The sequence below is a fragment of the Phoxinus phoxinus genome, assembly GCF_949152265.1.
Source record: "Phoxinus phoxinus genome assembly, chromosome: 21".
Lineage (NCBI taxonomy): Eukaryota > Metazoa > Chordata > Actinopteri > Cypriniformes > Leuciscidae > Phoxinus > Phoxinus phoxinus.
Window position 1 is genome coordinate 30675583 of NC_136896.1, and position 25048 is coordinate 30700630.

General features: G+C 39.0%; 1 protein-coding gene across 11 annotated transcripts in view; it reads left to right on the plus strand.

Annotated features, from left to right (window-relative positions):
- Positions 1–25048, plus strand: part of spag9b (sperm associated antigen 9b) — an 84345-nt gene that overhangs the window by 14468 nt on the left and 44829 nt on the right. For 7 of the 11 annotated variants that reach the window (XM_079595913.1, XM_079595916.1, XM_079595917.1 and 4 more), the window contains exons 2-5: positions 4634–4754; positions 10911–10981; positions 11058–11149; positions 22354–22504. In XM_079595913.1, coding sequence (XP_079452039.1) covers positions 4634–4754; positions 10911–10981; positions 11058–11149; positions 22354–22504 — 435 coding nt within the window. Of the gene's footprint in view, positions 1–4633; positions 4755–10910; positions 10982–11057; positions 11150–15092; positions 15368–22353; positions 22505–25048 lie in introns of those variants that run through there. The other 4 variants (XM_079595922.1, XM_079595923.1, XM_079595914.1 and 1 more) reach the window with 2 other exon arrangements.

Here is a 25048-nt window from a genome sequence, read left to right on the forward strand (position 1 = left end):
GAAGCAAGTGCATTCTGGGAGTTGTTGTCTTTCATCCACATGAGCCACAAATACATTTTCTGGCTTTTCTCAGTCTAGAAGGCTCCAAATTCACAAATATTTTCACATTTCTACTGCATAAATGACCCATTTTAAATACACATTCATCTTTACAGTGGTGAAGTATTCCTTTAATGTTGTAGGGGTTCAGTCCGAGGTTAAGCAGTGATGTACAGTTTTGACCCGCGGCTCTGAGATCATAAGACCCTCACACACACACACACACACACACACACACGTGTGTGTCAGGACTCTGATGTCCCGGAGACTCCTTTTATCAGCAGATACACGACACAGATGCACTTCTCTCTGTGTGAAGTTTAAGGCAGTTGCTTGATAACATCATCAGGTAGAGGCTCATGTGAGCTGCAGACGCACGTAGGCGTCCGATTAAAAGCTTTGGCTGACAAATATACTGTATGTGCTTCACACTTATTACCTTACGTTCTGCTGTTTATCTGGCTTACACCGCTGCTTATGAGTTTGTATTAAAACATCTGAGTTTAAGGAGCACTGTAGACTAAAGACGTAAGCTTGTTCAACCAGATACAATTAATTACGTTAGGAATAATTGACAATGGGCCACTAAATTATTCGAAAAATAATGTGGTGGTATTGCGGTGACACCTCTGTGTGTATTATTTTTAATTATTCCGCTTATATTTTGGTTATCACACATCAGATGTTGTTTTTTTAAGACTTTTGTCATGAAAACGCTTGTGTGTAGGACTTAATTTCTTATGCATCTCATCCCAAGCCTCAGTTGCGAATTCCAAAACATAATTTTAGAGCTCGTGAAGGAGGATTGAGCCACTGATGCAGTTATTAATGCAGTGAGTTATTAGCGAGAGAGAATTAGCTGAGTCTGTGTCTCTCAACGGTGTTCGGCATCAGCGTCTCTAATAGTGAAACTGTAAGTTGATCTGCTTCAAGAACAGCGCCGGTATTTCCTCGCTAGTGAGAAATGTCATGTAGATTTCAAGTTGTTAAACTATTTTACTGATAAAATCCTCAGAGCAGCGCTGACAACACGTTTCTGTGCGAGTGTGTGTCCGTACTGTGTGTGTTTGAGCACGAGAGAGAGAGAGAAAGAGTTTGTGCTTTCCGTACATAATTACAAAAACATGGAAATAATTTTCTTTACTTTGATAGCACAGTTCATTCAATAGGGGCCAAGCAGAGAAGCTACCAAACACCTCCACGTTTTCCCTATTTAAATACAGTTACTCGAGTAGTGTAATTCGACCTAGGACGGTGACGCAAAACAAAACGTTGCGCTTTTCTAAGCGTGTAAAGTGGATAACTATATTGTATGGCGGAATACCATAGCAAGTGCTTGGGAGCACTTCGACTTGGCGCAGTAATATCTTCACTCGTGAAAAATCCTCTCACCGGCCTCCGTTCACTCTCCCAGAAGATATTACTGCGCCAAGTCGAAGTGCTCCCAAGCACTTGCTATGGTATTCCGCCATACAATATAGTAGGGGTGTAACGGTACGCAAAAATCACGGTTCGGTACGTACCTCGGTTTTAAAGTCACGGTTCGGTTCATTTTCGGTACAGTAAGGGAAAGAAATGCAAAACATTAAACTGCTGGTTGTTTACTATAAACTTTTTTTTAACAATTTGTTTACACTTTTTTTAAACACAGTTTTTAATTAAATATAATAAATAAAAAAGAATAATAAATAAAATACTGCTGCAAAGTTCTCCACTAAATAAAATACTCTCAAACCAATATTGGCCATGACGCTAGCTAGAGAGAGGAGAGAGAGAAAACAAATGCTCGACAGGCATAAAGATATTTATGTCCGACCCGAAACCGACAGTTAAAATCCCTTTTTTTCTCTCATACTAATGACACGTGTACGTTTGTTTGTGTGGAAAGCCCGCTTTTATTAAGCAACTGAAAGGCATTTGGAAATGTCAACAGGACAAGCGCATCAGCGCGCACGGAGCAACAAGCGCTCTTAACACAGGCGCGCATCATGCACATGTTTCGTTGTCACAGCAACATAAACAAATGTCCGCACACAGGAAGACAGATGTTATGGTAATATTTTGCATGTATTTTAATCACAAAAATGAACGTTTGCATCAAGTGAAAGCATCAGGCACATTGGCTACCTACATAATAAGCTGTTTTAAGTGTAAAATGTTCAATGCCTTATCGCGCTGATGTGACCGAGCCCGACCCGAACCCGAACATATCTAAATATCTGTCCGAACCCGGCCCGTACAGTTGTACAGTGCGCGCTCAAGTGCAACACGGAGACTTCCGACACTTAATATGTTCGTGTGGAAACCCGGAATTGACCTATGTTCCGCAAACAAAACTAACCTAATTTACGTGAATGATTGCAATTTGCATTCGGTACACATGTGCACCGTACCGAAAGTGCTGTACCGAAACGGTCCGGTACGAATACACGTACCGTTACACCCCTACAATATAGTTATCCACTTTACACGCTTAGAAAAGCGCAACGTTTTGTTTTGCGTCACCATCCTAGGTCGAATTACACTACTCGAATAACTGTATTTAAATAGGGAAAACGTGGAGGTGTTTGGTAGCTTCTCTGCTTGGCCCCTATTGAATGAACTGTGCTATCAAAGTGTCACGGCGCGCCAGAGCGATTAAGTGCACGCACTGAGACGAGAGCGGTATGTATCAACTCGTCTTTAAGTTAAGGGAATAACATAGTTTAATATGAAAAAACGGTAGAGTATCCCTTTAAAGGGTTAGTTCACCCAAAAATGAAAATAATGTCATTAATGACTCACCCTCATGTCGTTCTAAGCCCGTAGGACCTCCGTTCATCTTCGGAACACAGTTTAAGATATTTTAGATTTAGTCCGAGAGCTTTCTGTCCGTCCATTGAAACTGTATATACAGTATACTGTCCATGTCCATAAAGGTAATATAAACATCATCAAAGTAGTCCATGTGACATCAGTGGGTTAGTTAGAAGTTTTTGAAGCATCGAAAATACTTTTTGGTCCAAAAATAACACAAAATAAGACTTTATTCAGCATTGTATTCTCTCCCGGGTCTGTTGTGAATCCTTCACAGTTGCGCTGATGACGTGTTATCTGGTGCGCCCGAGCTTCATTTACAGTCTGAGGGAGACGCACGCTATATTCAAGCTATTCTACATTGTTTGCGTGGATATCATTTTTTTAATGGTGCGTAAATGTGCATGTCGCGGATGAGACACTTTTACAGCGTGCGTCTCCCTCAGTCTATAAATGAAGCTCGGGCGCACCAGATAACACGTCATCAGCGTCTTACGCCATCAGCGTCACTGTGAAGGATTGACAACAGACCCGGGAGAGAATACAATGCTGAATAAAGTCTTATTTTGTGTTATTTTTGGACCAAAAAGTATTTTCGATGCTTCAAAAACTTCTAACTAACCCACTGATGTCACATGGACTACTGTGATGATGTTTATATTACCTTTATGGACACGGACAGTATACTGTATATACAGCTTCAATGGAGGGACAGAATGCTCTCGGACTAAATCTAAAATATCTTAAACTGTGTTCCGAAGATGAACGGAGGTCTTACGGGCTTAGAACGACATGAGGGTGAGTCATTAATGACATTATTTTCATTTTTGGGTGAACTAACCCTTTAAAGGGAAAAATCGGTCTTTACAACTTTCACTTGTAACAGAGTCGTATCTGTACTTTCACTTGAGTAAGGAGGTTGTGTACCTTTGTCCACCTCCTGCTTCACTCGCTCATACACTAAAGATGAACGAGCCAACGAGGGGCGAGTCAGTGTGTCGTTCATCTTTAGTGTATGAGCGAGTGAAGCAGGAATGAGTGCGGTCCGCAGCTGTCGTCTCCGGCGGAAGGAGTTAAATGGCTTTGCTCCATCATGAAAATGACCCCTGGCTCACGTCCCACTCGCACTGCTGCGCTGACCTTGTGTTTTGCGCTTGACCGTCATATGCTCCAGAGTAACGAGAACCCTGACCCTGCTGTGTGTCTCATCGGCACATCCCAGTGAGATATACGTGTCGTCATCCATATATATCAATAAATGCTTCAAGTGACAGAAAATTGGCTGTTTTTCCCTCTTAAATGCGCATTAAAAATTATTTACAAAGAAATTATAACTTTTATTCTGCATGGATGCATTAAATTTGATCAAAACTGACAATAATGTAAAAAAATAAAGGCTGTTCTTTTGAACTTTCTATTCATCAACGAATCCTGAAAAATAAAATGTTTCACTGTTTCCACAAAAATATTAACGGTTTTCACCATTGATAATATCATAAATGTTTCTTGAGCATCAAATCATCATATTACACTGATTTCTGAAGGATCATGTGACACTGAAGACTGGAGTATTGATGCTGGAAATTCAGCTTTCACAGGAATAAATTACACTTTACTAGATATTCACATAGAAAATATTTCACAATAATACTGTTTTTAACTGTGTGTTTGAGCAAATAAATGCAGCCTTGGAGAGCAGAAGAAACGTCTTGTATGAAAAAACATAAAACTAAAAATGTACCTGTAGAATATGTCTGTGTGTGTGTGTGTGTGTAAAATCTGTCTCTGTCTCCTCTAGAGATATATTGAGTATGAGGACTCGCAGGAGCAAGACAAGAAGGATCTACAGAACCGTGTGCAGCTTCTGGAGGCTCAGACCAGACAGATGGAGCTCAAGACCAAGAACTACGCGGATCAGAGTAAGTCACCCGCGTTCCCTCACCTCAGCTGAAAAAATAAGCTTTTCATTGATGTGTGGTTTGTTAGGATAGGACAATATTTGGCCGAGACACAACTATTGAAAATCTGGAATCTGAGGAGCAAAAAAATGTAAACATTGAGAAAATCTCCTTTAAAGTTGTGCATTTATGTTCACGATTGTGCTGCATTCACTCACAAAAATACATGTTTTATATATTTACGGCAGGACATTTACTAAATATCTTCATGGAACATGATCTTAATATCCTCATGATTTTTGGCATAAAAGAAAAATGGATAATTTTGACCCGTACAATGTATAGTTGCTATTGCCACAGATATACCCGTGCGGCTCCAGACTGGGTTTGTGATCCGGACTCCAGGGTCACATTTTATTAGCCGCTGACCCTGGAAACTGTGCCGGTCTTGTCTTGCTTGACTCAAGCACAGCTTAAGACACGGAGGATTGTGTGTTTCTGATCGCACGCCGTGACGGTGAATGAAGTGACATTATGTTGTTTCTTTGCATAATTTAGAGGCCCGAATATTCGCAGAAGATATTGGGAATCTGAAGAAATTGTGTATTACCGATATATTACTGTTATACACTACAGTAGAATTTATACGAGAAATACGTCTCAATGTAATAATATACTAACACTAATATATTTTAAGGAATAATTTTAACAGTAAAGCTCTGTTGTGCACCACTTTGAAAAGTTTCATTTCATATGATTAAAAGATTAATTAAATAAAATAAATTTTTAATGGCTTCATTTGATTGCCAGAAAAATTTAAATACACAATACAGAATTTCTGGGGGAAATTAATCATAGAATTGAATCCTAAATCAATGTTTTTAATCAAATTGTTAAATAATTGAATATTAAAATCTAATTAAACCATTGAAATGGAATCCAGAAAAGAGAAAACACAGAATTTGGTCCAAAAATATATTTTTAATAAATTATTGATAGTTTCGTGGTTTCAATTAATTAGACGTACTTTCTGATTTCTAATTTTTTTTTTTTAACCCTTAAAATGGGAGTCCATAAAAATATAAACTGGGGAAAAAATGGAATCCAGAAAGATTTTGGAATTAGGAAAAAAATAAAACGTATTTCATAGGGCCGTACCACACACACACACACGCACACACGCACACACACACACACACACACACACACACACACACACACAGTGTTTAACTGAGAACGGGCTGAACTGGATTACAGATTAAGGGCTGCTGAACTCGGCCACATGATGTGTGTATGACCGTGTTTTACTGCCAGGCTCGGTACTTTACGTAAACACTCCTGTCAGGTGACACACACACACACACACACATCTACTGAATCTCATCTCTTCTCTCAGTGTCCTGAACGAGGATTAAAACGAGGATTGTTCCCTGTATTTCAACTGTATTTCAACATTCTGGTTCAATCAATTGTGTTTGTGCAGGAACTTCCCATTTTGTGGTTAACGGAAATAGTTTTCTATTCCCCTTCTGTAACCATTAATGTTAAAGGGGTCATATAATGGTACCTGCACTTTTACAAGTTGATTGCACTGAAATGTGTGTTCACAACCATCATATAATGATAAAAATCCATCCAGTGTTTTTTTTTTTAAATCTCCTTATACGTCTCAAATCGAGCCGTGTGACCATGTGACGTCACAAGCCCCTCCCACAATTGTTAATTGACAGCAGCGTTCCAACACAGACCCGTCCTGAGCGAGCTCATCATAGTTCATGTTAGTTTGCGCGAATCATTTCTCACCAGACTGCTTTATAAACGCGGGTCAGTAACGTTATAAAGCTGGTTTTGCTAAGGAGCTGCTCCTGAAAAAAGAATCGGTTCCAACTATTCGTGTTCCTGCCGCACCTCCAGAAGAAGTGAGTGAGTGCAAAGTTTTATTCATCGTCACTGACAAGCCTACATTTACCGAAAAAACGTTTGTCATGACCATTAGCTATAACATCAATCGGTCAATGAACTAACAAACACATCAGTAAACACATAGCGTTCGTATCTCACTGCCAGTACATACAAAGATAGATCAACGTGACATTACGTTAGCCAACCATTCAGAAACGTCCTGTTCGAGCCTTAAAGGTTGGGTAGGTAAGAATTATCTAAAGAACTTTTTTTCAAATTGGCTTAAACTGTCTTTATATACCAATACATAATTAAAATGTAAGTACTTTGGAAAAGAGAGTATAAACATTGAGTGACTCTAGTGTATTTAATCTTCAAAAAACACAGCTCATTAATTCCTACCGGGACGAAACAAGTGATTGGCTTGCGCGACTGTCACTCTCCGTCGCCATGACTACCGCCGCTATTACTGGCTCTGCCCACGTGCGCGCAGTCGCGCACCCATTTTTAGGCGGGAGTGAATGGAATTAATGAGCTGTGTTTATTGAAGATTAAATACACTAGAGTCACTCAGTTTTTATACTCTCTATTTCAGAGTACTTGCATTTTAATTATGTATTGGTATATAAAGACAGTTTAAACAAATTTGAATAAAAGTTTTTTTAGACAATTCTGACCTACCCAACCTTTAATTGACCAATGGCTAAGCCACGCCCCCTCCACTCACTCGGACAGTCCACATTCGGTGACCGGCGCTATGGCAGATTACAGTAGGACACAATTCACAGGAGGCAATTGATGATTTTTGGAGACTGAAAGATTATATATCATCTCGAAGTCACCAAAAAGGCCTTAACTATGGATTGGAGGGATATATTAATAATGTTATTGTTGAGAAGGTCGATGAAAAGCTTCAGCTCCAGGCAAACATTTACAGGTCAACGTGATAAACCACAAAAACAAACACAAAGTTCCCCAGTTGTTCTGGTAGAAAATTGTCTAAAATGTTGTTCTTCAATATGTAATTAATGGTTCATGATCAAATTAAATGTACAGGTCTAAGTTGTGTTTCCAGGACAAGCCTTTTTACCCTCTTTACCGAGAGTAGCGTTAGTAGCGACCTCTCCGCTAGCGTGTGCTACAGTATTTACATGAGCCATTCAGCACAACATGCTAACATTAGTTATCTCGGTTATTTACAGATACATTAATGAAGCTAAGAGACATGATGTACAACGCAGCTAGTAGCTAACGTTAACGTTTTCTAATGTTAGCCTAACGTTACGTTAGAGATGTTAAAGATAACGTTCAAATACGTTGTTGACTTTCCTTAGCACAGATGTAGACATCCTTGTTTAATGTATCCAGGTTTAGTTGGTGTTGTGGTCTCCCGCATAACTTAACCCAGAGCAGACTCTGATCTCGGCTGAGATGTGGTTTGGGAAAGGGTCGTCCAGCCTCTCGGGACACCTGTGTCGGAGTTGATGTTCCCCATGACACCGTTTGACTATTTTACACTTAAAATGACAATAAAAAACATATAAAACGAATGAAAACTGACTAACTGCAATGCATTTCAATGGACGTGGAAGCAGAGAATGTCCGAGTGTATTGGGTTAGCTATGTGCACTGTGATTGGTTCATCGCGTTTGGGGGCGTGGCTTAGTCATAGGTCAATAGTCGAACTTCTTCGGGGCCGTCGTCTTGTTCTGGGTCCGACTCCGGTTCAAATTGATACGGTTGCATAGATGTGTCCTCAGAGACTCCCGCTGCCATTCTTACTCCTCAACTGTTGTCAAGGCAACACTCCACGTGTGTCCACAGACCAGAGGGGCGGGGCTAGCACAGCTCATTATCATTTAAAGACATATGCACTTAAATGGCGTGCTGAAAACTGAGCTGTTTTTGACCTGGTAAAATTAGCGTTTTCTTACAATACTAATGAGAATTTTTTATTAAAGTATATTACAAACTTTTCATTTAGACCCTAAAGAATCATATTAACTTGTACAAAAATGGCATTATATGACCCCTTTATTTAATTCACTCACCATGTTCCCATTGCTAAATTTCAAATGCTTAGATTTATAGCATATCAAACTTACAAAGACTTTCTCATTTCTACGTTGTTTGTAGCCTGGGAAAACCCAGACCACTCTCAGTTGTAACTGAGTAAGGGTCTGGCAAAGCTCCATAGACAATTCATTTCCACAGGGGCGTCACCAACGGACGTCGGATAGATCTAAAACCAATCAGAGCGATGAATGACATGACGTATGCAGAGCGACGGAGAAACATCTCGAGACTCTCAGCAATTCTCTGTTTGTGTTAACGAAAATGACCATTTTAAATCGCTTGAAACAGACGCGATCGCTGATTCGAACGAGTGATGTTGTGATGTTCCACGACGGCATCCATCTCTGTAATGTACAAAATCTGCGTCACCGTCTCTGCTCTGTCGTCATCGTGTAAAACGTTTCTGATTGGTGCCGCGATTTCGGCGGATTGGAAATGGGTTTCAATGGGCTCTTTGCCAGACCCACTTGCAGAGCAAATCTAAATTTGCCGGAAGTGGTCTGGGTTTTCTCAGGCTACGTTGTTTGTACAATTTCTTTTAAAATTAGATTTTTTTTTTTCTCCCCAGGAACCACAACCGCTTTTGTTGCCATGGAGATTTAAAATCTTTAATGCAACTAAAAATGTAGATATAATAGTCAAGGCATGTTTTCAGCACTGTTGTCAGTGAAAGCTAGGAAGAATGATATTTACTTGTGTTTTGCTTATGCAGATACACTACCTTTCAAAAGTTTGGGGTCAAAGTTCATTAAAATTGATCAAAAGTGACAGTAAAGACATTTATAATGTTAAAAAAGATTCCATTTAAAATAAATGCTGTTCTTTTCAACTTTCTATTCATCAAAGAATCCTGAAAAATTAAAATGTATCACGGTTTCCACAGAAATATGAAGCAGCACAACTGTTTTCAATAATAATCATAAATGTTTCTTGATCATCAGATCATCATATTACACTGATTTGTGAAGGATCATGTGACACTGAAGACTGGAGTAATGATGCTGGAAATTCAGAATTTGATCACAGAAATAAATTACACTTTACTGTATATTCACATAGTAAACAGTTATTTTAAATAGTAATAATATTTTAAAATATTACTGTATTTTTGATCAATTAAATGCAGCTTTGGTGAGCAGAAAATATTTATTTCAAAAACATAAAAAATGGGACAGAAATGGAACATAAAACATTTTAATTCTAGAAAAATGTGCCAAGTTAGGAATACAGTGAACAATTTTGAGTTATGAACACATTTTTTGAACCGATTCAAACTGATTTATAGAAAGTAATCTTACACTATCGTCACTATCGTTACATTAGAGATGGAAGATGTGAGACGAGGTTATGAGGCTTGATAGTCAAATTTAAAACCCATTAATCATGAATATTTGATTATGATAGTCCACAAGAACTCCTGCTCCTTCCTTTAATCCATAGTCATCAGGTCACATGGGAACTTTCTCACTGTTTCAAAACAATGTTAATGTGTCACCCTGGACCACAAAACCAGTCACATGGGTCTATTTTTTGAAATTGAGATGTATACATCATCTGAAAGCTGAATAAATAATCTCTCCACTGATGTGTGGTGTGTTAGGATAGGACAATATTTGGTCGAGACACAACTATTGAAAATCTGGAATCCGAGGACCAAAAAAATGTAAACATTGAGAAAATCTCCTTTAAAGTTGTGCATTTATGTTCACGATTGTGCTGCATTCACTCACAAAAATACATGATTTATATATTTATGGTAGGACATTTACTAAATATCTTCATGGATCATGATCTTAATATCCTCCTGATTTTTGGCATAAAAGAAAAATGGATAATTTTGACCCATACAATGTATAGTTGCTATTGCCACAGATATACCCGTGCGGCTCCAGACTGGGTTTGTGGTCACATATCACCATTTAATGTATGTGTGAACTTTTCCTTCTATATTGTTGGGATGTATTTATCACAGGTTTACCACAGTTTTAGTGTTATAACGCATTATAATGAGAGATATCAAGTTTCCTGCAGTTTTATTTGTGTGTCAGTACTGACCCCTCCTGGCTGTGTGGTGTTACTACAGCGTGTAACTTCTGATCCGTACAGAAAAGCCTCTCCCTCTGAAGCTAAAATCACAGTAGACCTGAATTTAAACACATAAAAATATAAGTAAACATTCCTCTGTTTTTTTTTTTTCAGTTGGACGATTGGAAGAGCGGGAAGCCGAGCTGAAGAAAGAGTACAATGCCCTCCACCAGAGACACACAGAGGTGAGAACCGTGCGCTTGTGTGAACCATGCATGTGCATGTGTCGTCAAACAGTAATGTGAGCGTTTGTGTTCACAGATGATCCACAGTTACATGGAGCACTTGGAGCGAACCAAACACCAGCAGCACACGGGGGAGACGACAGACACGGGCAATCAGAGCCGAATCAGGTGAGAGTGAGCTCTGACCTCGACTACATGACCTTTCATCTTATATATCATCATATTGATCACCTACACCAGTGGTTCCCAACCTTTTTTTGTCTGAGACCCCCTTTTTCACAAGAAAATATTTTAGGGCCCCCTTTACATTTAATGATATTATCGCTCTTGTAAGCTTGCAGCAAGGATGACAAATTATGTTGTTTTCACACAAACGGTATGTTTACTATAACCAGATATGTTTATGCACAAATAATAGCCTATAATATTGAAAATTCAATAACAAAAACATCAGTAGGCCCTTTGTAATTTAAAAACGTAAGCCTAGGAGTAGCCTATAAATTGGCCCTATTTGAAATGCAATAACATTATTCACACTGGTGTGTAGGTAAAAAGAAAGAATAGGTTATTACTAACTGACTGCTGTCTGGGGCCTCAATACTTGCATGTTATTTGTGAGGCTTTATCAATGTGTGAGGCTTTATTTTTTACGCTTTTGGCGCTATAGCGAGCGATTATAAACGTGCGTTTATTAACAGCGTCTTCCAGAAGAACATTGTAGCCGGAACTACTTCTCTCTGTGTACGTCTATGACGAGTCACGCTGGTCCTGGGCTACTCCACATCCGAACCAGTGTAAACTAGTCCCAATGTAAACACTTATTATAGGAGTACCATAGTGGTTCAGGATAAGACAAAAACACGGATTGGAAAATGGATTCATGATGAACTCGCTCATTATATACATTTTGAACAGAAAAAAGTTAAGGACTTTTATTTAATGCTCATTGCTCAAAACTTTTCAAAATAGGACACGACCCCCCACAGAGCTCGCTGAGGCCCCCTTGTGGGCCGCGACCCCCTGTTGGGAACCGATGACGTACACGGTTCAAAACAAGCTTCTGTGTGTATAGAGCCAGCTATAACCAGCTATTTTTTTAAATTGAGATTGATACATCACATGAAAGCTGAATAAATAATCTCTCCACTGATGTGTGGTGTGTTAGGATAGGACAATATTTGGTCGAGATACAACTATTGAAAATCTGGAATCTGAGGAGCAAAAAAATCATCAAACTCCTTTAAAGTTGTGCATTTATGTTCACGATTGTGCTGCATTCACTCACAAAAATACATGTTTTATATATTTACGGTAGGAAATTTACTAAATATCTTCATGGAACATGATCTTAATATCATAATGATTTTTGGCATAAAAGAAAAATGTATAATTTTGACCCATACAGTGTATAGTTGCTATTGCCACAGATATACCCTTGCGACTCCAGACTAGGTTTGTGCTCCAGGGTCACAGATTTTATGATATTTATCACCTACACAGTCAGAAACAAGTCCCATAACTAGCTTCTGTGTGTATAGAGCAAGCTATAACTGCGGCCTTTGTAATATTTGCTTGTTTCTTACTCATTTTGGGGTGCTGATACCAGAAACAGTGCTTGTTTTGCTATAGGTGAAGGAGAGTCTTGCATAGAAAACCAGCCATAAACACACTATTTGTTCAGTTCTCAGCCATTTTCACACGTATGATATTTCATGCCTAATCCTGATTACAAGCTTAGATTTATGGCCAGTGACTGAAGAAGAAAAAATGCACTTCATCCAAAGTTCCAAACAATGACAGAAAATTACAGATTTTTTGAAAAATCAACTCCTTTGCAGTTATAATGATCCCATAATTTACTCTATCAAGCCATCCTATTCTTCTTCCAGACGAACACGATCAAGAGTTATATTAAAAAAATATCCTGGCTCTTCCCAGCTTTATAATGGGAGTGAATGGAGGATGAGATTTTGAAGCCCAGAAAAGCGCATCCATCCATCATAACAGTAATGCACACGCCTCCAGGGGTTAATAAAGGCCTTCTGAAGCGATTTTTGTAAGATAAATATACATATTATAACTTTATAAACTATAAAGTTATAAATCGCTCATTAAGACCTTTTACTTTGAGAATTGTGTCATAATTTACCCGCCCTCATGGCCGTTGAAGCCTAATAAATTCTATGTTGAATCAAATAAAATATTTATATCTTTTTGTGAAGTTTTTGTAAAATTCGATGTCAGATTAATTTGCCATTTAATTAGATTGATTAATCACCACATTGTGTATTTAAGTAGAGACAATGTAATCACTTGACAGCCGTAATATTTATGTGTACTTTATTTATTTATTTATACATAATTTGAAAAATAATTCTAATTTTGTGAGAGAGAAAAACTGCATCACGGAAAGTTTTGATTGATATATTTGAACAGATGCTTCATCAAATTAGGTCATATTAGGCCTTTTTTCCTTTCCAAATCAACTTATTTTTTTTTTTTAAGATGCAGGGGTGTGTTATTAATAATTTTCACTTTAATATTTATGACAATTCCATTACTGTTCCCCATCAATCTGCTTTGATTCTGCACTTAAATAACCCATGTGAGGTCTCCCACATAAAACGCGTGTGTGTGTGTGTGTGTGTGTTTATTTATTATTTTTGCATGGCTTTTCCAAACATTTGAATTAATATGAAGCATTCCCCATAATGGCGATCCTAAAATATAACGGCAACTTTGTGAAGATATAGCAAACCCTTTTATTTGACATGATCACGTTTCTACAGTAATCCCATAATCCTCTCTGCTCACGGACCCTCTGATCGAGTGCATCTATAAAGCTGCGGTCTCGTCCTCATAAGCGGCGTGTGATGCTCACAGCGTTTCCAACATGGCTCAGTTTAGGAAAGGGCTTCGGTCTGGGAGTGTCGAAGAAGCTTTTACGGTTTCATTCTGCTTTCGGATTAGGATATTAATTATGATTTTTCTATGACAGACATAGTATAATATACCAAATCTGTGAAGTGTTACAAAAAAGTGTTTTTACACTTTGTGTAGTAAAGTTTTCAAGAAGATTGTTCTTGTGTGTGATAAAACATCTACAACATATACATGATAAAAAATATTATATTATATAAATATATATATCATACCATACATTTATATAAACATACATTTGAATAGAATTAAAAAAGTTTCTCTAAACATTTTTAATTAATTTAGTCATTTCATCAATTCATAATTTAGTCAATTCATTTTTAATCATAAATTGTGGGGTCAGTAAAAACATTTTTTTAATTAGAAATGAATACTTTTATTCAGCTAGGAAGCATTAAATTGATCAAAAGTGACAGGAAGGACATTTAAGTAATAAAGTAATAAAGTAATAAAGAATCCTGAGAAATAAATGTATCAGTTTTCTCATAAATCTGAAGCCGCACAACTGTTAATAATCATACATGTTTCTTATAATTCATATTTAATATTTCTGTGTATGTTTGAGACACACACACAAAATCTTACTGTTTATTCATATTTTTGAATTAATTTGTTTTTGTATTTTTCATCTTCATTTAAAGTTGTATTAAAGTTTTAGTAGTTTTTTGTGTGTGTGATGTCTATAGTTTTTACAAATTTTATTTCAGTTTTAGATATGTTAGTACATCAAGTTAAAGTAAATGAAAATGAGAAATTTTGCTTTGATAACCAGTGGAAATAAAGTTTTTATTTCAGTTAAAATTTATTTTATTTCGATAAATTAAAATATTGTTCTATTAATTTAATAGTATTTTTTTATTTGATTTATTTTACTACAATAAGTTAAACCAAACGAAAATGAGAAGTGTTATGGCAACTAGCTGAAATAAAATAAGTTTTTATTTGACTTCAGAGTTTGTAGTTAACTATAATAACCCTGCTTGATCTGCATATTCAAATCAGTTCCCACAACCAATCGGCTGTGTGATGGAAACCGGAAAATGCATAGAGAATTAGCGCGCAAGAAACAGAGCGGTTCATTAATCAGCCGCGCAGAGGGAAAACAACACGCTAGGAAGGACAGCTGCTGCAAAGCCGGTCGTGTGTGTGTGTGTGTGAAGTGGATGATGTCACAGCACAGCAGTGAGAGGCTGCAGAGCACACACACACACACAGATCTGGTGTTGATGGGATCGCTGTGGCGTATCGGGGGCCGGCGGGCGGCCCGTAGCGTGTGTTGTCAGACATGAGTCCGGGTTTCGTGCTGCTGTTCGTCTTTGGCTTCGTGGGGGGGGCGGTGGTCATCAACTCTGCTGTTCTCGTCTCTCTCTCTGTTCTCCTGCTCGTGCATTACTCCGTCTCCAACCGCATGCCCGCCATCACACACTCCCTGCCCCGGATCAGCAGGTACGCACACACACACACCGCTGCTTTTAGCAAGAGTTTAGATGCCTCAGAAATGCAGCTATTTATTTATACTGTAAAAAGAAATGTGATAAGGAAACGATATATCGGCCACATATCGGTATCAGTCGATATGTAAATTTTTTATGTCTAAACTAAAAAGAAAATTAGGCCGATATATTAAATAATAGTGATAAATGATGTATTATGTCCTTCAGTTGAGATGCGCACTGTTTGACATGATAGTTTTAAGTTTGAAATATGATTGGAATCACTTTGAAAAGGAAAATAGAGTTCAGTGCGAACGTGTCTGTCATATCGGCTACATAAAATTATAATGAAAAAGTTATAATTGTGTGTTGGGACATGATGAGACTTTTGTTTTTGTAATCAGGCTCTCAAAAATTATATAAAAATTGGATTTAGATTTATCGGCCAATATATCGGTTATCGGCTTCCAAATATAAAGAATTATCGGTTACAGATATCGGCCAAAATTTTTATATTGGTGCATTCCTAGTGAAAATATTTACTTTCTATTATGCAACATTGCATTTTTTTCTTCGTTAGATAGATTTATTATTTATTTTAATCAAATTTATTCATTTGTTTTTTTTGTTCTCTAAACTTTTCCACCAACCCCAGTTTGAAAACCTCTTGCATTATTGGACTTTGCTTCTCTTCATCTTAAGCCTCTTTTTCCCTCTATTTCTGTCTTTGTAGACATGCTTTCCCTCCGTTACTCGGGTTACTGTTGTTCATCATGTGTCTGCTAGCTCTGGGAGAGAACGGTTAGCATTAGCAGTGTTGTGCAGATCTGAGCGCTCGTTTCACCGGATCCCCTTCTCCTTCTAACCGGGTTATTGTTCATTACGGCTTCAGTTTGTTCAAGTCTTCTGTTCATTCTTGCACTGGAGCTGCAGTTGAACACCTGATATTGAGACGCTTGGAAGAGCTTTCTGTTCTTTTATTCCAAGATATTAAACTGGTTTTAGTGTCACGTGTGATTATAATAGTGAAGTTCTGTTCCCCCAAAGCTGATATTTTCACACGCGTAGAGAGTTCAAGGCTGAATTTTATGAGCCTATCAATTCTAAGAATTAATATTTGCATAAAGATGATGAAAAATGTATATATATGTCTATATATATATATATATATATATATATATATATATATATATATATATATATATATATAAAAAGTTTTGGATCCGTAAGAAATTAATACTTTTATTGAGCAAGGATGCATTAAATTAATCAAAAATTACAGTTTATAATGTTAGACAAGATTCTATTTCTAATAAACGCTGTTCTTTTGCATGAATCCTTTCAAAAACATAATAAGACTTCCAAAAATTAGCTTAATATCTCTATACAAAATGTTTATTTTACTCTTATATTAGTGGTAATTCTGGAAAAGTTGACCGTAGACTTCTTATCATAAGCCAAGCTATTAAATGCATTGTATAATAAATATAATTTGAGTAAAATGGATAGAAAATGTCATTTGATACTCATCAAATGCCTATTTATGACTGTGTTATATATATTATTATAACCAGTGAACTTCAGTTGATGATATTTATTGATTAAATCTGATTTAATTGCTTTTAAAGCTCTAACTGATCCTGACTCGCTTTTTATGTTTTGATAAAAGGGAATTTGTGCTTTACTTCTGAACGCATGTAAAATGGGTATTTTTCATTAGTTTTTTGTCTAATTTAGTTGAAGACAACTGGACTTGCCTTGTTCTTGCAATCCAAACATTATATTAGTTGCTTTTGAACAATTTCTATTGGTCTACTTTTCATTCTGCTTGTATTAATGATTTGGAACAGAAACTTCCAGTCGGTGTTATAGAGCTTTTCATGAATTGAACTTTGGACCTGAAGTTTCTCAACTCTGTTAAAGCATGACCTTTACTGTGCGATTGACACGGCGTGTCCTGTGACGTGTGTGTGTGTGTGTGTGTGTGTGTGTGTGTGTGTGTGTGTGTGTGTGTGATTACAGCATGGGTATTGATGTACACGTCAGATAGAGATCCAGCACAGTACATGCAAGCCTCACTCATTGATTTACTCCCTTTTATTTTTTACTTAAAAATTGGCAAGAAATCAAAATGGACCCGGTTTACTTTTGTTAGTGGACATTAGTGTTGTGGTGAACAATTCACCCGTGCAATATTATAATTTTTATTTATTTATAAGAAGTCATGCACATAAACTATGATGGAAACACATTTACTGAATAAATCCTTCGATGTGCAACAAAACCCTCAGCGTCAGCTGTGATTGGATGACTGGAGTAACCAGCGGACCAATGGCGTCGCTGCATCTCTAATGTTGGTTTGGTGTTTCTGAAACGCCGGAGTCGAAGTGTGTGATCAGAATGATTTGGTATAATTCCCTCCAGAAGCGTCTCACACACGAGTGTGTTCCCGAACACCAGCATCCGAACGCTAGAGAACACGACAGCGTTTATTGATTCATTAATTTATGATGGAGGGAAAAAGTGCCTTTATTTATATTACGGATATTTTTCTTGCCAATTTCCCAGGAAGTGACGATTTTGTTCTCATAGGATTAAAAAGCTGCCTTATTTGCAAATGTTTTATGCCATAAGTGCATAAGACGAATGCATATGCACAAGTTAAATCCTCACTCTTGCATGCAAACCCGCTACTGAGGAGAAGCACTGGACTTTGCATTATCACTTCCTCAAATTTGGTTCTTGTTTCCAAGCCGTACTTTACCTTTTCTTTACTGTACAGTTTGAGCTGAATGGAGTGAATCCTGCTCACGTGAGCAGATCCCGGCAGAATGTGGCGTCAGCAGGTTCAGTCTGAATGCAGATCTATGACAACAGGGAGAGAGACAAAAGACATGTCTCTCCTAGAGGAGCTCTGGTGTTAGCGTGGCATCGAGTTGCTCTGGCTTCTTGCATGCAAAAACTTTCCATAGACATGCATTGAGACATGTAAGAATCAGAAGATCTTAAAGACTATTAAATATGTAAGAATTTTGTAATACAATATCCAACAATCACTTGCACAGTGTGATATATATCCTGCAGTTGTGTACTTACAATATCCCAAAAGTTCCCAAAGATTTTTAATTTCAGAGAACTTCCAATTTTAAAGGGGTCATGACATGTTTTTTTATTTTTTATTATTATGTTCCCTTAGGTGCAATTATAGTATTACTATAGTTTTTTTTTACAATTTTTTTTTAAAATGTAGTGATTTATGACCTTTTCCCACCCTGTTTCTCATCCTCTGATTCAAACAGTCTGTTTTGGGGGTGTTTCCCCTTTAAGAGTTCAGTGTTAACGCCCACTGTTATGATTGGCTAACGTCAGTGCCTATGCATCAATTATTAACACCCCCAGCCAGAACCTGTGCGGATTCGGCGCAACTGTTTAGTAGCGGGTGATGCATGCGAAGCGATGGCTCTTGCAATGATAAAACCTTATTATGTTTCATTACACCACAACAACGAAGACTGGATCAGCCCGTGTCCACATGGAAAGTGAAACACTTGAAAACGGATTATTGTTGCATAATTATCCTATAGCTTCATTTGCTAACAGTTTAACATTATTTAACTAATTCCAATGAAATGATAGGGTGTACCACGGTCAAAAATGCATGCACAGACAGGCCATCTTTGAAGATGCAGCATTGATAAAGGCAACATTTTTAATTTTCTATCACATGTAGGCCTACTAGAAAGGCGACATATTTTCAAGATTCTCTTATACAAATGTGTTTATATTAGCCATGGTAAAAAGTAAGTTTGCGTCGTCGTTATTGAGCCCAGAAGAGTCGGCACGGACTTATCTTTGAGCAACAGTTTTCTGGCAAAGCCAAGCATCATATTGGGATTTTTTCCTCAAAACAGTCATCCTTAAATGTATAGAACACTGCCGTGACATGTCCGCAAAAAATAAAGTGCATCCATTTTTCCCTGACGACTGGATCTTTCAGCGTATTTAAAAAGTAGTTTAAAGTTTTAAATACATTACTTACAGTTTGCGTCGTCGATGTTGAGCCCAGAAGAGTCGGCACGGACTTATCTTTGAGCAACAGTTTTCTGGCAAAGCTCAAAACAGTCATCCTTAAAATGTATAGAACAAACGCTTAAACTAACACTGCCGTGACTGAGACGTCCGCAAAAAATAAAGTGCATCCATTTTCCCCTGACGTCTGGATCTTTCGCAGCGTATTCAAAGATGTTGTTTGTCCACAGCCAGGAACAGCACATCTGCGGCATCGTAATTTCCCTGTACACAGACCCACTCGCTGTCCGTCCACTGAACACTTGTGAGGCGCGCGGCGCGCGGGCGCGACAATGATACGAAATGAGCGTAGTTGTCTTGCGCTTAAAGCGTAGTTGTCTTGTGACGGAGGCGGTCATATGCAAACGCTGGTACGTCACTTCGTACCGTGACGTCACTTCTTACCATGGATCCAGAACGAGCTGTATTTAGAGCTTGATTAAATAAATGATTCGTTTATAATGGGGAGGAAGTCTTAAGCTATGAAACTTGCAGGACGTTTTAATGGTACAAAGACCTCTTATATACCAAAAGATCAAGGCAAATTTGGTTTCTCATGTCATGACCCCTTTAAATAATTAATGGCTCATCCCTGTTCACTGTCGCCTGTCAATGACGTAACATCCGCGTTATCCCTGGTTTCTGCTCGTATGGCCATAGTAACCATGGTGACAGACGTGGACAACGATGTTACGTCTAGCGGCGCTCACGCTGTTGTTTAGTTCAAACATTATGGACCATGGCAAGCAGACTTTGGGACAGAAGGAGAAATAAAACGAGGATCAATATCAGCGTGGCGTTTGAGACGCCGAGGGCTAGCGTCCGCGACTAACTTCCACTCGACAGAGACGCAGAGAGCTAGCGTCCGCGACTAACTTCCACTCGACAGAGACGCAGAGAGCTAGCGTCCGCGACTAACTTCCACTCCACAGAGACGCCGAGAGCTGGCGTCCACGACTAACTTCCACTCGACAGAGACGGCGAGAGCTAGCGTCCGCGACTAACTTCCACTCGACAGAGACGCCGAGAGCTAGCGTCCGCGACTAACCTCCACTCGACAGAGACGCCGAGAGCTAGCGTCCGCGACTAACTTCCACTCGACAGAGACGCCGAGAGCTAGCGTCCTCGACTAACTTCCACTCGACAGAGACGCCGAGAGCTAGCGTCCGCGACTAACTTCCACTCGACAGAGACGCCGAGAGCTAGCGTCCGCGACTAACTTCCACTCGACAGAGACGCCGAGAGCTAGCGTCCGCGACTAACTTCCACTCGACAGAGACGCAGAGAGCTAGCGTCCGCGACTAACTTCCACTCGACAGAGACGCAGAGAGCTAGCGTCCGCGACTAACTTCCACTCCACAGAGACGCCGAGAGCTGGCGTCCACGACTAACTTCCACTCGACAGAGACGCCGAGAGCTAGCGTCCGCGACTAACTTCCACTCGACAGAGACGCCGAGAGCTAGCGTCCGCGACTAACTTCCACTCCACAGAGACGCCGAGAGCTAGCGTCCGCGACTAACTTCCACTCGACAGAGACGCCGAGAGCTAGCGTCCGCGACTAACTTCCACTCGACAGAGACGCAGAGAGCTAGCGTCCGCGACTAACTTCCACTCGACAGAGACGCAGAGAGCTAGCGTCCGCGACTAACTTCCACTCCACAGAGACGCCGAGAGCTGGCGTCCACGACTAACTTCCACTCGACAGAGACGCCGAGAGCTAGCGTCCGCGACTAACTTCCACTCGACAGAGACGCCGAGAGCTAGCGTCAGCGACTAACTTCCACTCGACAGAGAAGCCGAGAGCTAGCGTCTGCGACTAACTTCCACTCGACAGAGACGCAGAGAGCTAGCGTCCACGACTAACTTCCACTCCACAGAGACGCCGAGAGCTAGCGTCAGCGACTAACTTCCACTCGACAGAGAAGCCGAGAGCTAGCGTCTGCGACTAACTTCCACTCGACAGAGAAGCCGAGAGCTAGCGTCCACGACTAACTTCCACTCGACAGAGACGCTCTTACATGAGCTTTATTAGACACGTGAGCAAATATACATAAAACTAATCAGTGTTATATAGCTCAACATGATGAAATGTTAGAATATGATCAGTGTGTTATGCTAATGTTGATCTAGCGTACTGCTAGTCTCATACAGACAAACTAACACAGAATAACATTATAACTTTAACACACTCAGATGCAGTTTAGTGTGATAGCGTAGAGCGAGTGAACAGCGCTGCGTTACCTCACAAGCTTCATTCGTCTAATAAACTGTCCTGTGAGTATTAATGCAGCACTTGTGTGTAACGTTAGTTCGGTAGATTAATGTCCTCATTCCTTTATATCCGCGGGACTCGCGTGTGGCGCTGATATCCGTCTCTCATTAGCACTCGCGCCTGCTTCACACCACAGTCATGATAAACACATCAGTGTATTCACTCATCCATAAACATTATTAGATCCATCGGCATGACGACAAGTTCCATAATTCCGTACATATTTAAACGAATATATTACATACTCATTACATGCAAAGTGAGATATTTCAAGCATTTATTTGTTATAATTGTGATGATTATGGCTTACAGCTATGAAAACTTTTCACAATATTCTAATTTTGAATTTGGAGTTTTCATAAGCTGTAAGCCATAATCATCAAAATTATAACAAATAAATGCTTGAAATATCTCCCTTTGCATGTAATGAGTCTATTTAATATATTAGTTTCACCTTTAAAGTTGAATTACTGAAATAAATTAACTTTTGCAACATATACAATTTTTTCGAGTTTCACCTGTAATTCAGAAACTTGTTTCCCAATACCCAATTGATATGAAATTGGTGTGAAAATGTTCACATCTGAATACAGGACTTATTTAATCCATTATGTTTCTCGCTCAAGTTTCCAATCGTATGTTTTGTGTGTGTTCTCAGGAAGGAGCGACCGGTCTCTCTGGGTGTTTTCTCATTGCCGGGAAGCGATGCGATGAGCCCGGATCTGCATAGGGAATCTGTGGAGACGCCAGGGACAGACACATGGAGATATAACAATCTCAGCCACCCTCGATCCAACACCAGCCTCAAGGTGAGAAACACACAGATTGACCCACTGTTTACTGGTCTCACAGCCCCAGTGTGGGAGCGTGTGGGCAGAAATTGATCTCATTTTTAAAGTCCCCCTGTGTTGAAAATCAAGTCTTTTAATGTAGTTTATGTGTGTATGTGGTGTTATTAATCTGCTTTAACACACACCATGTGTAAGTTCATAAGTCGACAGCATTGCTGAGTATTTTCTGCTTAAAACTGCAGTGAACCAAAGACAGTCTCAAAAACACGGTTTGAAATTGCTGGTGTTTCTGACGTCACACACTACCGTGTAACCAATCAGATCAACGTGTGATCGCCAACCAGTGGATCTCTGAGTGAGTGAGTGAGTGGAGACGGGGCTCATTTGCATATTCATAGAACCGCACACACTACTAAATGAGGCAAGGGTGTCGAGTTACATTCAAGATATTTTAAGACATGAAGAATTTTGTTCAAGGAAAAAACACCTAAATATGTTATTTTGGTGAGTTTTAAGTGATAAATGTATTGACTACAGGGGGACTTTAAAGACATTAGGGCTGGCTTGACAATATCGATTTCTCGATTTTACACTATTATCATTTTAAAGATTTAAACCCAAGATCTGTCTTTTGGTGTGTGTGCTGGTTTGAGTTGATGCAGAAACTAAACAGAACACTAACATTATTTGTAGCGCCTGCCATCCAATAATTACTATAAGCTTTTTTGCTTTGATGCTTTTGATATGAAATAAAGTCTCAGATTTCAATTCTGTCAATATTATCATAGAAGTCAGGGACAATAAATGTGTGTGTGTGTGTGTCTCTTTAATGTGTAATATGTGACAGATCGATGTAGAACCGATCATCTCTTCCTCTTCACTACTAGTTACAGCCGCAAATAAACATTAATAAACATCAGAAGGAATGATGAAAGATACAGAACAACTGAAATCAATCATGTCTCATAATCCATGAATCAGTGTTTCAACCGCAGAAAGTATATTTTGGAATAAATCTGTTATTAAAACAAGTTTTTTATGACAGATGCCATGTTTAGATTTAAAAAACAAAACAAAAATCACCCTTAACTCTACCAGACATATATCAAAATAAATCAATCGCTAATCAATATCAGAATCGAATCAAGAGCTTGTGAATCGAAATTGAATCATGAAGTGTGTGTCAATACCCAGCCCAACTAAAGATTGATCACGTTGTGTCATCTCAGAAGAGAGAGAGAGAGAGAGAGAGAGAGAGAGAGAGAGAGAGAGAGAGAGAGAGAGCGCTTCCCCCTCTGAAAGGAACATATGTTAAAGAAGCCTGAGCGAACACTGCCTGCGGGAAGGAAGTCTGCTGTGCCCTGCATGCTTAAACAGAGCCCTAACAAGGCCTCGCATGCTCTGGATCTTCCCTGTCCTACAGAGACCCACGACTCTAGGCCCCTTCATGCATATTCATGTTGATGAAGTAATCATGTGCCTTCACCCTCTTCCTGCCATGTTTATGTTCTCAACCCTCTAAACTAAAGACAAACAAACCACTCAACTCATGTGCACTGTTTTTTTGTTTGTTTACATAAAGCTCATTGGAATGTTGGTTACAAGAAAGTTCAATTTTAGTCTTTCTACTTCAAAATGTCACATTTAATATGATGCGTTACTTTCCATTTTAGTGCATTTTTACATGTTTGTCTGTTTTTAGTGTGTAATGTTGCGGTTTGAGCATGAAAAAGTTCTGCAAAGTCCCTCCAGCATAAATTATTCTCTATCAGTGTCAGTGTTTCTGAACTTCTGAAACGCCTCCATTGTAAGTCTTGAGTTTCTTCCGGGAACAAACACGTCACATTATTCCTCATTTAAATAATTAATGCGCAGATTAAAGGGGCGGGGCCTGGTTGAGTTAGTTAGTACTAAACTGGCAATTAAGGGGCGGGACATTTCCCAAACACACTCGAAGCACTCGACCAATCACAACACACTGCTCCAGCCGACCAATCAGAGCACAGTGTGCTTTTCAGAAGGAGGGGCTTCATAGAGACAGGAAGTAAACAGAGCGTTACTGACAGACTGGGAAGAGAGGAGCCGCAACAATGGAGAATATGAGGAAAATAATCAACATTCAAGCAGGAGTAGAGTCCAGAAACAACAGCAAGACTTTGTAAAAGGCCGTAATAGATTTCCTTAATTATTTGTGAAATTTACTATAGGGTTGTCACTCAAATTGCCCAAATTTTCACCATTTTGAGGAACAAATGTCCCAAGTAATTTGCCATTTGGGATTTTGGGAAAATCCATTTTGATTGACCACTAGACTTGCCAGATCTGAATCCATTTCTCTCCCCTTATTCGCATTGATTTGATCAGCAATGATGGCATTGTGGGTTTCTAGAGTAGACTGACCTTGAAGCCCGTCTCAATCTAGGCCTGATGCAGGAGTTTCTGAAGGATGCCGGTCATGTTTCAGCTGTCAGTCTGATGAGGAGCCACACAACAGAGCCAAAGACTTTAGATATACCGAGAGAGTGCACTCATATTACTAATAAATGGGAGAAAATGCAACAT